Source organism: Electrophorus electricus, chromosome 16 (assembly GCF_013358815.1).
Source record: "Electrophorus electricus isolate fEleEle1 chromosome 16, fEleEle1.pri, whole genome shotgun sequence".
In the NCBI taxonomy this organism is placed as follows: domain Eukaryota; kingdom Metazoa; phylum Chordata; class Actinopteri; order Gymnotiformes; family Gymnotidae; genus Electrophorus; species Electrophorus electricus.
In genome coordinates this window covers 13,162,893-13,178,634 of record NC_049550.1, presented here as the reverse complement: position 1 = coordinate 13,178,634, position 15,742 = coordinate 13,162,893, and the positions used below count along the sequence as shown (strand labels likewise).

Sequence of the window (15,742 nt, the reverse complement as noted above, 5' to 3'; positions counted from 1 at the left end):
ATGTTAACGCTCTAGTGTTTGCTGTTGCTAATGAAAATATAGATTAAATACACATTATTAGATCAAGACTTTAGTTATGTGCGATGATTAACTGCCAAAGCTTTCTCCATTTATCACAGCACAACCTACTGAAATATGTCGTTAAACACGTTCTCTTGCTCTTAACACAGAGACGTACAAAACTCTTCTCATTTCATGGTTATAAAAGTTCCTTTTGGTGAATACCTGCAGTGCTGTAGTAAAAGATATAGATATAGATATACATAGATGTAGATAAACTCAAAATTGTAGTTAAGTACACAACGTACAAATAATGGACTGCAATCACATCAATGAAGGCGTGTTATATTTACACACTAGATCTATAGCATTAGGCATGCGCCCTTGTCCAGAGCAACTTACTGAGAAGGCAAGTTTGTAGTGTATAAAATACACATTTTATTACTTGAACATTAAGGAAACATGCATAAAATACAACATTAAATTTCGAGCAGACACTGAATTTCTGAATTATGAGAATTTACAGTCCAAAATGTGTTTAGATTCTGTGATCCAAACTCTGCACGCTGTGCGTGTGTTCAGTTCAGAATGTGTCAACGTTCTGTAGTCTGCGCTCGGTGAAGAAGCGGTGTGTTTTGTGTGTGGGGGAGTGTCCTGTGGGTTTGCTATGGCTGAAATATGACAACATGGATGTGTTTTTCTGTCGAGCTGCTCCCTTCTCTCCATCCTCCTCGTCATCGTCCCTACACACACACACACATTTTGAAATTTGTAAGATTTTTTTCAAAAAATGAAAATGCCTCCAACTTTTTAAAAATGTAACTTTTTATTGTGAATAAACTTCACTAAGGGATTATGTGATAATAAAATAACTTTAGGGAAGTACCGATAATTGAACTAATGCAGCGTTTGGCAGTCTTGGTTAGCTCTGCATTCTAATGTCTTCATTGCCCCCAATACACCTGACACAAGACTGACTCAGGCCATCTTCTAATTACACACCTCTCGGTTGTGTTTGGCACATGGAAACGAGTGTGTTTGAAAATTTATTACACCAACCTGTGCAATCCACAAGGAGCTGGACTGGCAAACGCTAAACTAATGGCTTTCCTCCTCCTGCCACACGTTCTTTTTCTCCAAGATATGAAACACTGCCCCCTGCCGGTGGACTCACCAGTGTACAGCGAAGGCTTTGCTGTCCAGTAGAGTCTGCGCTGTACTCCAGCTGAAGCGCACAAACTGAGGATAACCAAACACCGGGTCCAAATACTTCAGCAACCAGCGCTTAGTTTTTGGGTCTACACACACACAAACACACACACACACACACACACACACACACACACACACACACACACACACACACACACACACACACAATACTCACACTCACATGCATTAGGGAATAAATCACACTGTGATTTAAATGATTTTTAAGATAGATCCATGGAGAATCTCTTTTGACAGAGAAATGTAGTTTTTAATCCATGTCTGAAGAGTCTGTGAGAAACCACTGGTTGGGCCACTTGATTTTACTTGTTCTTCAGAGAACCAAGATAAACACTCCAACACCTTGCACTCGAAATAACACTTTTTTTTTAAATTGCTCAGAATCTAGTATAGAATTTAAAAAAGGTTTAATATTCATTCATACTCAGAAACTGGACTTCACACCAGACAGAATTTCACACTCAAGTTAACACAAGAACAGAATTAAATTTTAGAGTGTCTTCTTCCTTATTTAAACTTCAGGAAAAGAACACTAAAGGGAAACTGAGACTAGAGCAGGAAGTTTGGTGAGTGTACGTGATGTGCTCTGTTTATGTTAATGTGTTTACAGTGAGGAACTGAGAAAAGGAGTGTGTGTGTGTGTGTGTGCTGACCATTGGGATAGCCTGAGCCATAATCAGTGTCCACCTCCCCCAAGTCTTCTGCAAACGTCCAGCCTTTCACTGCATGGTCCCTGGCCACCTGAGCGGAGGACAAAAATGTTGGCAGCAACCATTAAAAAAACAAATGAACACAAAGGAAAAAAACATTGTTGCTGTAATAAACTGTAGATCCATCTGGAAATGAGTATATAGAGAACATATAAGGAATCAACAAGAAATGCTCTCGGGAAAATGTGAAATACGGCTGAACTGCTGCTGACCTTGGCACAGATGCTGGCCGCGCTGACGACGGGGAACAGAGAGTCGGCTTTGGGTCTCACCGTCACCTTCACCCCGGGGAAGCGCTTGGACAGTTTCTCCTCGTACTTCTCCGCTGGCCCCACCGTGTCCACAAACACCTGCAGACACACACGTGTGCGAGGACACATGGAGGGCACGCTTAGACTTCCATGGGCACGAACGCCACTTCATGAGCGTTATGCCAGTGGCGGCGTATGAATCCGACATGCTATGCCCACCTCCAGTCCAGGGAAAAGGCTGCACTGTACAGTTTAGTGTTTTCTCTGCCCCAACACGCCGACACAGCTGTGGCTCTCGGGGACCGGAGCTGCACAAGTCTGCGTTAGAGCGGGTAAAACACTCCACTGTGCAGGGCAGAGGTGTGATCTTAGGGCACCGACATGTGAAGATGTGGGCGCCCGTCATGCCAGCTGTATAGGACGGGCTACTATGTCTCACCTCTTTCAACTGCACACCACAGTCCAGGGCGTACTGAACCAGGCCGATGGCAGCATCATGAGATCTGCTGAGGTCTGTTTGTTGTTGCTGATTTTGTCGAGCTCACTCTACAGTGAGAAGAAGAGCCGCTCTGCGCCCCGCCCCCTCCGCAGAGCCTTTTTCTTGGCTGCTTCACGCGCGTGGAAGGCAGTGAGCTCCTCGTGTCTCGAGTCGTTTTTGGTTTTGCAGAGCGATAAATGTAAGTATTCGCGACATCTGCTTAACGTCAAACGCCGAATATTCAATATATCACTGGCATGTTAGTTAGGGTTGCCGTGTAAATGTGGTTGTGTCTCACAAAATCATAGAACCGTGGGTTCGTGTTTCTTTTGCAGGCGGTTGCTACTTTGGCGTTGTCTGTATGGAGTGTCACTTTATCCTTATACGCACTGTCAGCTTGCATTTGTTTCAATGAGATGTTGGGAATTGGTTAAGATTTGCATGTAGCTGCTCTGGCTGTGCTGTAGGCTGTATAATGGCTCTTTGTGCACTTTAAGACGTGCTGTTGAGTGAGGCGTTATCGTAGGGATGTGCCAAGCCAAAGACAATGTCCAAACACAACGATAGCTACGCAATAAAATAAAAAAAAAGCAGCAGTTGGTTTTAGTTAGCCATCCTAGCTATATATATATTTTTTATACCTTTTGTGAATGTCAAATGCGATTTTAATAATGGTCTTGTTTTTGTATCGCTCGGATTGTGCGACTTGCTGACTCACGGCCTTCACGTCCCGCCTGTTTAGCCGCTATCTCTTGAGCGAAGTGCACAGCTAACGTTGGTAGTTCGTTGATCTGCCCAGTTGGTTGTGCAGAAACATGAGTTAGATAAGCACATCAGCGAAATGTTCTCCAGAAATTTTGCTTTGTCATTGTGCCAGTTGGTATCAAATGTCTACGGGGTCGTATATCATTTCCAAGTCGACAACGGTGGATTCGCACTCTCTAGATAGCAAGCTAGTACAACACGAGTGTGTCCGTTTCTTGATTTTAAAACCTTTTAAGGGAATTATAAATTTGGATGCATTAAGTTGTTAATAAAACGTCATCTGTCTTGCTCGAATGCCTCAAAGCCCCAACAAGCGAACATATGACTTGCATGTGTGGTCCTGTCCTTCTAATAACTACAGCTATGATGTTGTTGGCTAACTGAACTGTGGCCTTCGAATAATGAATAATATACCAAGAAAGTCTAAGATATTAAAGCCAGGAGACTTAACAGTGGACTAGTATAAAGTAATGAAGGTCACAGGTTGATATTTTTAGAAAGGCGCACACAATGATATAAACAGTGAGAGGTCATTGTTATGTAATGGGAGAGCTCAGTATGGAGCCCAGATCATGTTAAGATTTCTCAGTGTTGTAATGCATATCATTAAAACCACAAGCTAGTTATTAAGTCTTGCAGCAAGGAACACACTAAACGGTCCCTGGCCCTGCAGGTCTAGAGTTGGTCTGCCCTACTTTAGTGCAGTGGTGCAGTGTTTCCCTCAGATGACTTGTGCTTTTGTTCGGTCACATCCTAGAGAACCTCTGAACCCAGCAATCAACACCACTGCATATCTGGTACCATTGTGTTGGGTGACATTTGGAGGGTCCCTGAGGACTGAGCTGGAAATATGCCACTGAGACCATTTCTGAATACTGTCATGTGACTTCTCCTGTCACCAACAGCAACCAGCCCTTACAATGTCTTCCGGAAACGCCAAGATCGGACATCCAGCTCCCCAATTCAAGACTACGGCGGTAGTGGATGGCCAGTTTAAAGATGTACTTCTTTCTGACTACAGAGGTACGGTCAAATGGAGACTCGGAACCTAAGTTACAGTAGCCTTGAGTGTGGAAACTGGTTAAACAAATAAGTGGTTAGTGAATAGCTCCTCAGAGCAATGTGCTTAAAAAACTGAACTAGTTTGTCTGCCCGTATTGGGTGTCCTATCTAATATTGGTACTGTTGCAACTCACATTGTAGTGTAGGTAGAGCAAGGTGCCATCAGCAAGGTCATGTTTTCTTGAAGCCACATGCTGATAAATGTAAGTCACTCTGGATAAGGGCGTCTGCCGAATGTTAAATATAAAACCTAAATATCTGTGTACAAGTGCACTAGACTCTTGACTGTCTGTGACAGGTGAGCTGATGGGCATTAATGTGTGCAATGGGGTAAAACCAGGAGGGTTAAATGGGTTTGGTGATGTCTTTTCTCTGCATTTCCTCACCTTTCTCTTTGTAGGGAAGTACTTGGTGATGTTCTTCTATCCTCTGGACTTCACCTTCGTGTGCCCCACTGAGATCATCGCCTTCAGTGAGGGTGCTTCCAAGTTTCGCAAGATCGGCTGTGAGGTCATTGCTGTCTCCACGGACTCTCACTTCAGCCACTTGGCCTGGTGAGGACCACTGATGCAGCACGTGCCTGCAGGGAGTGTCACCCACCTCACCTATACCTCACTGCTGATTGGCCAGCAGAGTGGAATGCTCGTTTTGCTCATTGTGACATCACCTCTCTTGGTAGGATCAACACCCCGAGGAAGCAAGGTGGCCTGGGCTCCATGAACATTCCGCTGCTGGCCGACCTGACCCATTCCATCTCCCGCGACTACGGTGTGCTGAAGGAGGATGAGGGCATCGCTTACAGGTGTGTACTGCAGTCACACTGCTAACCTCTGATGCATGCATCCTCCTCAGCAAAAAAGGGCAAAAACCCAAAATTTAAATTTAATGGTCCTAACACATTGTTGGTCACAAACTAAAAAAAATGCACTCCTGAGATCTGTGTCTCTAACATATCTGGGAGTTCAGCTTTTTTCCAGTTATTTATGGTTGACACCAATAAAAGCTTGAAAGAGCAATAAGATTTTCTTCAAAGGTTTTTTTTTTTTTTGTGTGTGTGTGCCTTATCCAATATCTGTGTTCTTTGCACTCTGTGCTGACACATCAGTTCAGGTGTACCCATGCCTCTTTACTGCCCCCAGTGGTGTGAAGTTTAGGCAATATTGTTTACGGTACCACACAATGGTTAATTATACCAAACACACTGACATTGCTGAACAATTTTTAAAAAATATATTTTTTGACTTCAATTAATGTTCAACTTTGGTGAAGCTGAATTCTTTAGGCTCCTACTCAGTGTGTGCTCTGCCATTAGTCATATAGTTCCTGTGATTTAGTGCACATTGACAGTGATAAAACTGACAGCTGCATTTCAAGAAGTAAATGATAAGACTAATATGCCTTCTATATGTTGGCCCAGAGCTGCTTTTCCCTGATTACCCAACTCTAGTCCTGGGTTATCTTCAAATCTCCACATCAAAAGCCTTATGATATGAAGGTCACAGCCTTCAGGAAGATGCGTTTAACTTCTAACGAGTGCGATAGTGCATTTAGTGAGCTGAGCTAGCTCAGTAATGGTTGTTTATCTGAGCTCAGGCTATTTGGCTTTGCTAAACTTTGATTCTGTAGCAGTTTCTCATTAGCTTTCTGGTTAGAAAGTTCTTTTACGCTTTCAGGTCAGGCTTGACCTATACTGACCTTTTAGCTTGGAGAAGAAGCAGCTTCAGAATCACTCTGAAGACCTTTTCCTTCACTAGGACTCTCCATCCAGAAAACACTGCTCCTGTGTTGGCTCTGGCTTAGTTTATGACAGTTTAATTTTATTTGCTTCCAAGTCCACCATTGTTTCTGCTTGCATTGAATGTTGATGTTCCTCCCTGTCTGTTGCTGAATTCAATATTCATTCACAAGCAATTGGCTTGTTGTATCGCTATTGTAGTAAGTGCACCATGGGGCACGTGACCAGCATCTACGGTGGAAACTTTATCCGTCCAGCATGCAGATCTTCTTACGGTGGCTCACCCCGCTTATGGTTAGAAGATCTAAGTGTAGAGAGCAGCCCACGCTACTCTATATAAAAATAGTTTATTCAAAGCCTACGAACCGATGTGTGTTCGGGCTGTTTTGGTTGTAACCTTGCTTGGTACTCCATTAATATTCTGCACTTTTGGCTCAGGAGTGTGGTGTCTCAGTCTCATGGAGGCATTCAGATGCTGAGTGTAGTGTCACTGTGTACTGACCTTGTTTCTTCTAGTGCAACATGACCACGTGCAGTTCTGTTTGCAGTCCAGGCTGTAGGACAGGGCCCTTATCCCTGATCACTGGAGGTTGTTCGAGAGTAGACAGGTAGAGACTGATCAGCACCACAGTGATGCATTTTTAATAACAACACTAACTAGTTACCTCTGCTCAGTTGCCTAGTGGTTGTCTTGCATTGTGTATCTTTTTAAATTCTTCACATGCTACGGTCACCTCTATTTCCCAGATTATATACCAGCCACATCTGTATTTTAAGTCATCCCAAGGAAAATTCCAGGGTTTTTTTTACAGTCATATTATGTAGCTTCCTCCAGCTCCCCTCCAGTTAAGTCACAATCACAAGACATTCCTGATTACAGGTGTTTATTTTGCACATTCATGCCTTCAAACATGCTGTGAGAACTATAGAAATAAAATTAACAAACATTCTCTCAGAGAATAATTATGAAAAACGAAACAAAACATTGTTAACTGACAATTAGCTTGAATGTTCACCAAACTTTAGCTAACAATAGCTATTAGCCAGCACACTGGCATATGTAATAAGTACAACATAAACACAAACTTCCCTACCTCACTGGTCGCATTAACTAAAAAGGGGGAAAGAAAGGAAACCACAGGCTCTACAAATCTTCCGGCTTTAGTCAAACTCAAATTGTTCTTCACCAAACCACACAAACTACAGTACTGTGCAAAAGTTTTAGGCAGGTGTGAAAAATGCTGTTAACTAAATCCTTTCAAACATACAAATGATAAAATTGTTAAAAATAAACAATTCAAAATGCAAAGGTGAGCAAACAAAAGAAAAATCTAATTCAAATCAATTTTTGGTGTTATTACCCTTTGCCTTCAAACCAGCATCAGTTCTTATAGGTACACTTGCACAAAGTCAGGGATTTTGTAGGATTATAGTCAGGTGCATGTTCAACCAATTATACCAAACAGGTGCTAATGATCATCAATTTCACATGTAGGTTGAAACACAGTGATTAACTCAAACATAGGTGGCTGTGTAGGAGGCTTAAAACTGGGTGAGGAACAGCCAAACTCTGCTACCAAGGTGAGGTTGTGGAAGTCACAGGTCATACACCATGGCAAGCACAGCAACAAGACACAAGGGCTCTCCCAGACCAAGATTTCAAGGCAGACTGGGGTTTCGAGATGTGCTGTTCAAGCTCTTTTGAAGAAGCACAAAGAAACGGACAACGTTGAGGATGGTAGACGCAGTGGTCGGCCAAGGAAACTTAACGCAGCAGATAAAAACACATCAAGCTTATTTCCCTTCGAAATCGGAAGATGTCCAGCAGTGCCATCAGCTCAGAACTGGCAGAAACCAGTGGGACCCTGGTACACCCATCTACTGTCTGGAGAAGTCTGGCCAGAAATGGTCTTCATGGAAGAGTTGCAGCCAAAAAGCCATACCTCTGACATGGACACAAGGTTAAGCGACTCAACTATGCATGAAAACATAGGATCTGGGGTGCAGAAAAATGGCAGCAGATGCTCTGGACTGAGGATTCAAAATTTGAAATATTTGGCTGTAGCAGAAGGCAGTTTGTTTGCCGAAGGGCTGGAGAGTGTCTGTAGGCAACAGTGAAACATGGTGGGGGTTCCTTGCAAGTTTGGGGCTGCATTTCTGCAAATGGAGTTGGAGATTTGGTCAGGATTAATGGTGTCCTCAATGCTGAGAAATACAGGCAGATGCTTATCCATCATGCAATACCATCAGGGAGGCGTATCATTGGCCCCAAATTTATTCTGCAGCAGGACAATGACCCCAAACATACAGCCAATGTCATTAAGAACCATCTTCAGCATAAAGAGCAAGAAGTCCTTGAAGTGATGGTATGGCCCCCACAGAGCCCTGATCTCAACATCATCGAGTCCGTCTAGGATTACATGAGAAGGATTTGAGGAAACCTACATCCACAGAAGATCTGTGGTTAGTTCTCCAAGATGTTTGGAACAACCTACCAGCCGAGTTCCTTCAAAAACCGTGTGCAAGTGCACCTAGAAGAACTGATGCTGTTTTGAAGGTAAAGGGTGGTCACACCAAATGTGGATTTGATTTAATTTCCCGTCTGTTCGTTCACTGCATTTTGATAATTGATAGATACACTTCCATTTTTTTGAAAGGATTCTTATTTTACAGCATTTTTTCACATCTGCCTAAAACTTTTACACAGTACTGTATGTTCTGCTCCTCATGGCAATACAAAGTGTCTCCAATAATAAAAACCCGACTACGAGAACAATTCCATCATGGTTCCTCCACCTATGGACATGCTTCCAACTATATTTGTCAGGCAACTACAGATTAACAAAACAAGAAAGGCTTAACCCTATAACTGAGTGTTGTCAGCCACATATATGTATCACAGATTACCACAGAGAGTAATGATGTGTTTTTTACACATCAAAAACAAACCCGTTTCTTAGAAATCCAAAAACAGACCAACAGTTCCCCTTTGTACTCTAATTGTAGACTCTACCTTTTAAAGAGAACCGTACACTGTTGTATGCAGCCCTCATGTGCTCCTGTGTTTTACTGCAGAGGACTGTTTGTGATCGACGATAAGGGCATTCTGAGGCAGATCACCATCAACGATCTGCCCGTGGGCCGCTCCGTGGACGAGACCCTGCGCCTGGTCCAGGCCTTCCAGCACACTGACAAGCATGGGGAAGGTGAGTTGGCCCTGCCCACCACTCTCACTTGAACTCTCACTAATTTTCTTGTTGGCTTACAGCAAAGGGAAGAACTTAATTAGGAAACTGTCCCCCCCCCCAGTCTGCCCTGCTGGATGGAAGCCTGGAAGTGACACTATTATTCCTGATGTTGAGAAGAGCAAGGCGTTTTTCTCCAAGCAGTAAGGCGTTCACCGCGTGTGCCCCATAGACTACGGTCCAGGAGGAATGAAGCACTTGCAGGTGGTCTGAGTTCTCGTTAGACTGCCCTGGCCTTTTTTCCCACTTGTGTGAAGATTTCCATCTTCAGTTCATCTGACTATGCTATTTGATAAGCTGAGGGTCCCATGCACTGAAATTTCTGTAGTCTTTCACCTGCTTTTCTGTTGAAAACGTTCATGTATTTTGTACCTGTTCACAATTGATGTCTAACAGCTGATGGTGTTTAAAATTTTTGGAAATTGTGAAATAAAGATGGTGTTGATTTAAAAAAAAACAAACAAATCAAAAACAAAACCAACCACCGTTTACTTATTTTCTGTGTGTGGGTTGCGTAACTTTTAATGTAATGTGCACTTTGACCACGAGATGGCAGTCTTTCATACATTTTAGATGAAAGGTGGTCGGAGTAGGTCATTTAAATTTGGAGCCTCGCTGGAGTCTTGTGAAATTGTCTAGTGATCATGTTCGAGTGAAACACAGACCGACGAATAATCTTGTGTATTTTGAGAAACGTCTTTTGTTTGAAAATAAGTAGCTACCCAACGTTTTGTGGTGGTGCTGCTGTTCTAAGGGCGGGATCGAAACATGCCTGACCAGTTCTGTTTGTCTGTACCGACTGGACCTGATATTAATGCCACGCTGGAAGAGTCATAGCTTTATCAGCCACGTAAGCATAATGACATTTCATTACCTTTTCACTCGGCCTATGTGAGACCCAAATGAGAAACACTAAATGACCTTAAATCAGCTGACTTTTCCCCTATCTGCAATCAGAAATGTAAATCTATGGGTTATACTGAGTCATTGCAGTGATGACATACAAAAATTTTATTGTCCTGACAATTTTTGTCAGTCAGTTGTCAGTTTTGTCCTGATGGTTCGTAGGGCCTTCGGTACAGTCACCGGTGACATCTTTGTTAGGATAGTCTCAGCGTTTGTCAGGGACGTTCTCCTTACACTCTAGACGGCTTCGAGGTGACCTCGTACTTACCTATCGTATATTCACGCATAAGACCGGACCTGACCTAACGGCTATTTACACCAGCTCCCCTACCACCCCTCCGGGGACATTCTATGAAGCTGACTAAGCCCAGGTGTGAGTGCATCAGACCTGAGTCTGGGCTCTCTAGGCGGGTCATAGGGCTTATAGACTCGTGAATCTCTCCCTGAGGACGTCGTCATGGCGCCCACACCTGCAGCTTTTCAAGCGCCGATTGGATGCCCTTTCCCTGCCCCCTTTACTTCTGTGCACACTTTTTTTTTTAAACGTCGTCTTGTGTTAAATTTACTTTTGGCTTTGCCTTCATTTGACTAATGACCCGTTTTCCCCCTGCCCACTTAATTATTTTCCTTTATTATGTTACGTGATTGGTGCCAGTGGGGCTAGCTGTCGCTGGTCGCGTCGGCCTTACTGGTTGGGATGTGGTTGACTGTGCGTACTACCTTGGTTCCCAGGTGCTGGATAGCGGCACTATGCCAGTCCCACGACGCGCAACTGGAGGAACAATCACGGGATTTCTTTCCTAACGTTCCAGTCTCCATGTGAATCTGAATGTGACAGCACCGTGTGTGGCGTGCAGCTAAGGACGTGTGGTACTGCCAAAATACCTGAATACGTATACCCAAATTGTTAAGAGTAGCCTGATTAGATCATCAGACTCAGGAGGTAAAACAACGAGAAGACTGTAAATTAAACAAGTAAATCATATGAGTAAGAGTGACTGTGTGAATAATGTGTTCAGCGTTGTCCAGAGGCATTAAGAGATTTCCTCGGCGGCACCTAATGAAGCAGTCTGTTTCTCATCGCTTTGATCTTATTTGTGCTTACGCTAGCTTTAATTTTATGCAAAGTTCCTGGAAAATCTCCGTGCTCTTATTTTTATCTCTAGTTTTCTTTTCGCTGAAACCGATTTGGGAACTTAAGAGTTGGCTGTGAGCTGAAATTCCCGAGTTTCTAAATTTTCACCCATTCACACGCACCTCATTCATACGAACGTCAGACTTAAAGCGCCTACTTCGCTACCTCCTAAATCCGGCAGCGTGGGTGGGGGTTCCCGGCAACTCTACCCTCAATGACGTACGGGTACAAAATTGCCCATATTTTGGACTCTACGTCTATCGCAAACAGATTTAACGTGGGGTACGTGCTGTACGTAATACTACCCACGTGAAAGTGACAAGCTGCTGAAGAAGGAACATTCAATACAGTGATTTTACCTGTTTTGACCAGCATTGAGAACGCATACACGCATTGTATATTTTAAAGTCTTTACTTAAATACAAAAAAAACAAACACCAAAAGCAAATTAACAAAAGTTACATTGTCCGGATCAATCAGACATAAACATTGACAATAATTTATTGCAATGTATTCATAGGATATCTAGTCCCTTAGAGTTGCTTTCGTTAGCATTTCACTTGAAAGCACCATATGAACAAAGATTTTAAAAGGAAATGCTTCGAGGTCGATGGCGACATTGGTGGAGAGCCGTCACTGCTTTGCATGTCTGGAACGGTCTGCGGCTCCTCTTTCAACACTGCAAGTTAAAGTTCAAGTTCAAAGTTCAAAGAGGCTTTATTGTCATTTCAGCTATATACAAGTACACAACAAAAACGAGACAATGTTCCTCCAGGACCATGGTGCAACACAAAACAACAGTGCAACAGACAACATGCTACACAAGTACAAACAATGCAATATAGTGCAAAATGTCAAACATTAAATAAACAATAATAAATACAGGACAGAACAAATACAAAATGAATAGACAGTGCAATTATTTAGTCCAGTACACAGTACTGGGAATATGTAAAGTGAGTTGTGCATAGGAGTCAGTAACATGCTATACTGAACATAGCAGTCACCGGTAGCAGCCAGAACAGTTCAGAGTACAGTGCTGGTTTAGTACAGTACTCTAGCAGCAAGTAGGATAATGTGCAAGACTGCAATAGAAGTGCATATTTTATTTGTGTGAGGTCTGACTTCAGCACTAGTCCAATGCAAAACAATGTGTGAGTGTGTGTATGGACATGTATGTATGTATGTATGTATGTATGTATGTATGTGTGTGTGTGACTGTGTATAAGCATGTGTGTATGTGTGTGTGTGTACAAAGTGCCCATTTTTGGAATCTGAATTGGGATTGGAGTTAGCCAGAGTTCAGGAGTCTAATGGCTTATGAGAAGAAACTGTTGCACAGTCTGGAGGTGCGGGACCGGATGCTGCGGTACCTTCTTCCAGATGGCTAAAGGGTGAACAGTTCGTGTGAGGGGTGTGTGGGGTCTTTCACAATGTTAGTAGCTTTCCGGATGCAGCGTGTCGTATAGATGTTCGTGATGGAGGGAAGAGAGACCCCAATGAGCTTCTCAGCTGTTCAGCTATTCTCTGAAGGGTCTTGCGGTCAAAGGCGGTGCAGCTCTCAAACCAGGTAGTGATGCAGCTGCTCAGGATGCTCTCTATAGTACCTCTATAGAAGGTAGTGAGGTTGGGTGATGGGAGATGGGCTTTCCTCAGCTTCCGAAGGGAGTAAAGACATTGCTGGGCTCGCTTGATGATGGAAGTGGTGTTCAGGGTCCAGATGAGGTTCTCCGCTAAGTGAACACCAAGGAATTTGATGTTCTTGATGATCTCCACTGAAGAACCATTGATGGCAAGTGCGGAGTGATCTCACCTTGCTCTTCTGAAGTCAACAACCATTTCTTTTGTCTTGTCAACATTCAGATACAGGTTGTTGACCTTACACCAGCTCACCAGTTCTCACACCTCCTCTCTGTATGCTGACTCGTTGTCCTTGTTGATGAGACCCACCACGGTCGTGTCATCAGCGAACTTGATGATGTGATTTGAGCTGTGCATCGCTGCACAGTCATGAGTCAGCAGTGTGAACAGCAGAGGGCTGAGTACGCTGCCCTGGGGAGCACCAGTACTCAGTGTGGTGGTGTTGGAAGTGCTGCTCCCGATCCGGACTGACTGAGGTCTACCAGTCAAGAAATCCAGGATCCAGTTGCAGAGGGAGGTGTTCAAGCCTTCAAGTGTTGAATGCTGAACTAAAGTCTATGAACAGCATTCTTATGTAGGTGCCCTTTTTATCCAGATTTGAGAGTGCCAGATGAAGTGTGGTAGAGATGGCGTCATCTGTAGAACAGTTGGAGCGGTACGCGAACTGCAGGGGGTCCAGAGAAGGGGGAAGCTGGGTCTTGATGTGTCTCATGACGAGTCTCTCGAAGCACTTCATGATGATGGGATGGTAGTCATTGAGACACGACACCATGGGCTTCTTAGGCACGGGGACGATGGTGGTAGTCTTGAAACATGTTGGGACAATGGTGCAGCTCAGAGAGATACTGAAGATGTCTGTCAGGACATCTGCAAGCTGGTCAGCACATTCTCTGAGCACACGACCCAGCATATTGTCTGGTCCAGCAGCTTTCCGTGGGTTAACTCCACACATAGTACACCTCACATCAGCCACAGTCAGGCACAGCACCTGGGATTTATGGGATTTGGTGTTAAAATGTCTATAGTCCACACACATCCGAATAGTTGCATCTTTCTTCAACACTACTACAATTGGGAAGGAGTATGGGCTGCAGCTCTTACGCATCATCTTCTGTTCTAACAGTTTTTCAATATACGCCTTCACTTCCTCATACTGATTTGGTGGAAGTCTACAATAACGCTGGCGTAACGAACCTCATCACTCAAGCATATTTCATGCTCGATCAAATCTGTAAAGTCCAGGTCTCTCTCCCCTGCAGAAAACGCAATAATATATTTACACAACAGCTGTCATACTCAGTCTTGTTGTACACCATCCAAATATTCAAATGTCAAATTTTCCAACCACTCCAGCAAGGTAGGTGCATGGTGACTCAGTAGAGTAGACTGGGTTGCAGTTATTTTCTCCACATACACTACCAATTGCCAACCTCGACCGGGACCTCAACCACACGTCCCTCACTCCTACATTAATAACCGGAACCAGCAATCTCCCATCCCTAACTGTAGTCAGGATGGGTGAAGACAAGATCTGGATGTAGATAACTGCCCATGTGCCAAGGGTTCTACCATCACTTGGTACTCTCCTCCTTTTACACCACAAAAGGAGGTGGCAGCGATCATCTATACTGAACCTGCAGCCACTTTCACTGCCTGGATGTCAACCCTTACCATTCCCCTAACACCCTTTTCCTCAGCAGCCATTTGTTCAAAGATTTGTCTCCACCCACCTTCTGCTGGCTCCAGCTGAAACCCGCTGTTGACTTAGTATCTGATGGCAATGCCGAATAATATTCATTCCCATCAACCCTGGTACAGTGTGTTCATGCCTGGAAGTGTGGGTCAGTCACATCCTTTGTCACCAGAATTCCCATCCCTTTTAACATATTTCCCAAAATCATGACATTCACCTCTAAATAGCCCAAATATAGTCAATCTAAACAGCCTTAATCACCAGCCAGCTACAATCCCGCAGTAGCCCAACTCCTTTCTGCTTAGAATGAAATTCCTTCCGCATATAAACCTGGGGCTGGGCCTTTTGCCTCTGTAACTCCTGCAACTGTTGAGCAATCTGCTTAAGTTGCTCTTGATGCACTGCGATTCTTCTCCAGCTCCAATATCCTAGACATCACTGTAACAATATTACACTCAGTAAACTGAGAATCAGGGTTAGGACAAGAAAAATAATGTTCCCTCCCCAATTCAGGGCACCCCCTCCTCCGCCCATAACATAGCCTGTTTCCTCAACCTAGAAAAAGAGGCATCTGGGTGCCACCTGATTATTTTCTTTAACTCCCATCTGGATCTTGAACTGCCACAGCAAATTGATCTCTCAAAACACTATCCTCTCGTCCTCCAATAAATTCATTAAAGCATATGAAAATTCTCGCAGGGATTGCCCCTCCTTCTGCTCATAGAAACATTTCTTCAACACAGGAACTGATCCTTCATCCCCGAATACTTCCTTCAAAACCGCTTTCATCTTAACTGGAGCTTTCCGCTCTCTGTTCGACAAGAACAGAATTTCTGCTTTACCATTACCTTCTAAACGTTTGTAAAATAAAAGCAGCTTCTTCCGACATGT

The 15,742-nt window shown here is 43.7% G+C and overlaps 2 protein-coding genes and 1 long non-coding RNA gene across 3 annotated transcripts; 2 read left to right on the top strand and 1 right to left on the bottom strand.

The window, feature by feature from the left end:
• Positions 1 to 418: 418 nt before the first annotated feature.
• Positions 419 to 3,579, bottom strand: LOC118242756 (ribonuclease H2 subunit A-like). Its single transcript, XM_035535114.1, has 7 exons — positions 3,565 to 3,579; positions 3,388 to 3,460; positions 2,631 to 2,731; positions 2,153 to 2,290; positions 1,884 to 1,971; positions 1,175 to 1,298; positions 419 to 743 (listed from the first exon to the last, which is right to left on the bottom strand). Exons 1-7 carry the CDS (start codon positions 3,577 to 3,579, stop codon positions 584 to 586), a joined length of 699 nt encoding a protein of 232 aa, XP_035391007.1. The 3' UTR covers positions 419 to 583.
• Positions 2,761 to 9,957, top strand: LOC113579980 (peroxiredoxin-1-like). The gene is made up of 6 exons (XM_035534753.1): positions 2,761 to 2,868; positions 4,340 to 4,457; positions 4,897 to 5,050; positions 5,176 to 5,298; positions 9,307 to 9,437; positions 9,541 to 9,957. The coding sequence occupies exons 2-6, from the start codon at positions 4,355 to 4,357 to the stop codon at positions 9,621 to 9,623; spliced, it is 594 nt and encodes a 197-aa protein (XP_035390646.1). The 5' UTR covers positions 2,761 to 2,868; positions 4,340 to 4,354; the 3' UTR covers positions 9,624 to 9,957.
• A 166-nt stretch (positions 9,958 to 10,123) lies between these two features.
• LOC113569099 lies at positions 10,124 to 11,367 on the top strand. Its single transcript, XR_003409696.2, has 2 exons — positions 10,124 to 10,326; positions 11,115 to 11,367. It is a non-coding gene; the product is annotated as an uncharacterized LOC113569099 (long non-coding RNA).
• The last annotated feature ends 4,375 nt before the right edge of the window (positions 11,368 to 15,742 follow it).

Excerpts from the sequence above, each read along its gene's own strand:
- LOC118242756 (XM_035535114.1), bottom strand. Across the intron at positions 2,732-3,387 it reads ACAGGCGGGACGTGAAGGCC|CTCGACAAAATCAGCAACAA; the intron begins GTGAGTCAGCAA and ends CTGTAGAGTGAG. Across the intron at positions 744-1,174 it reads AAAGCCTTCGCTGTACACTG|GGACGATGACGAGGAGGATG; the intron begins GTGAGTCCACCG and ends GTGTGTGTGTAG.
- LOC113579980 (XM_035534753.1), top strand. The coding sequence starts at position 4,355 with ATGTCTTCCGGAAACGCCAAGATCGGACATCCAGCTCCCCAATTCAAG. Across the intron at positions 4,458-4,896 it reads ACTTCTTTCTGACTACAGAG|GGAAGTACTTGGTGATGTTC; the intron begins GTACGGTCAAAT and ends TTCTCTTTGTAG. Across the intron at positions 5,299-9,306 it reads GATGAGGGCATCGCTTACAG|AGGACTGTTTGTGATCGACG; the intron begins GTGTGTACTGCA and ends GTTTTACTGCAG.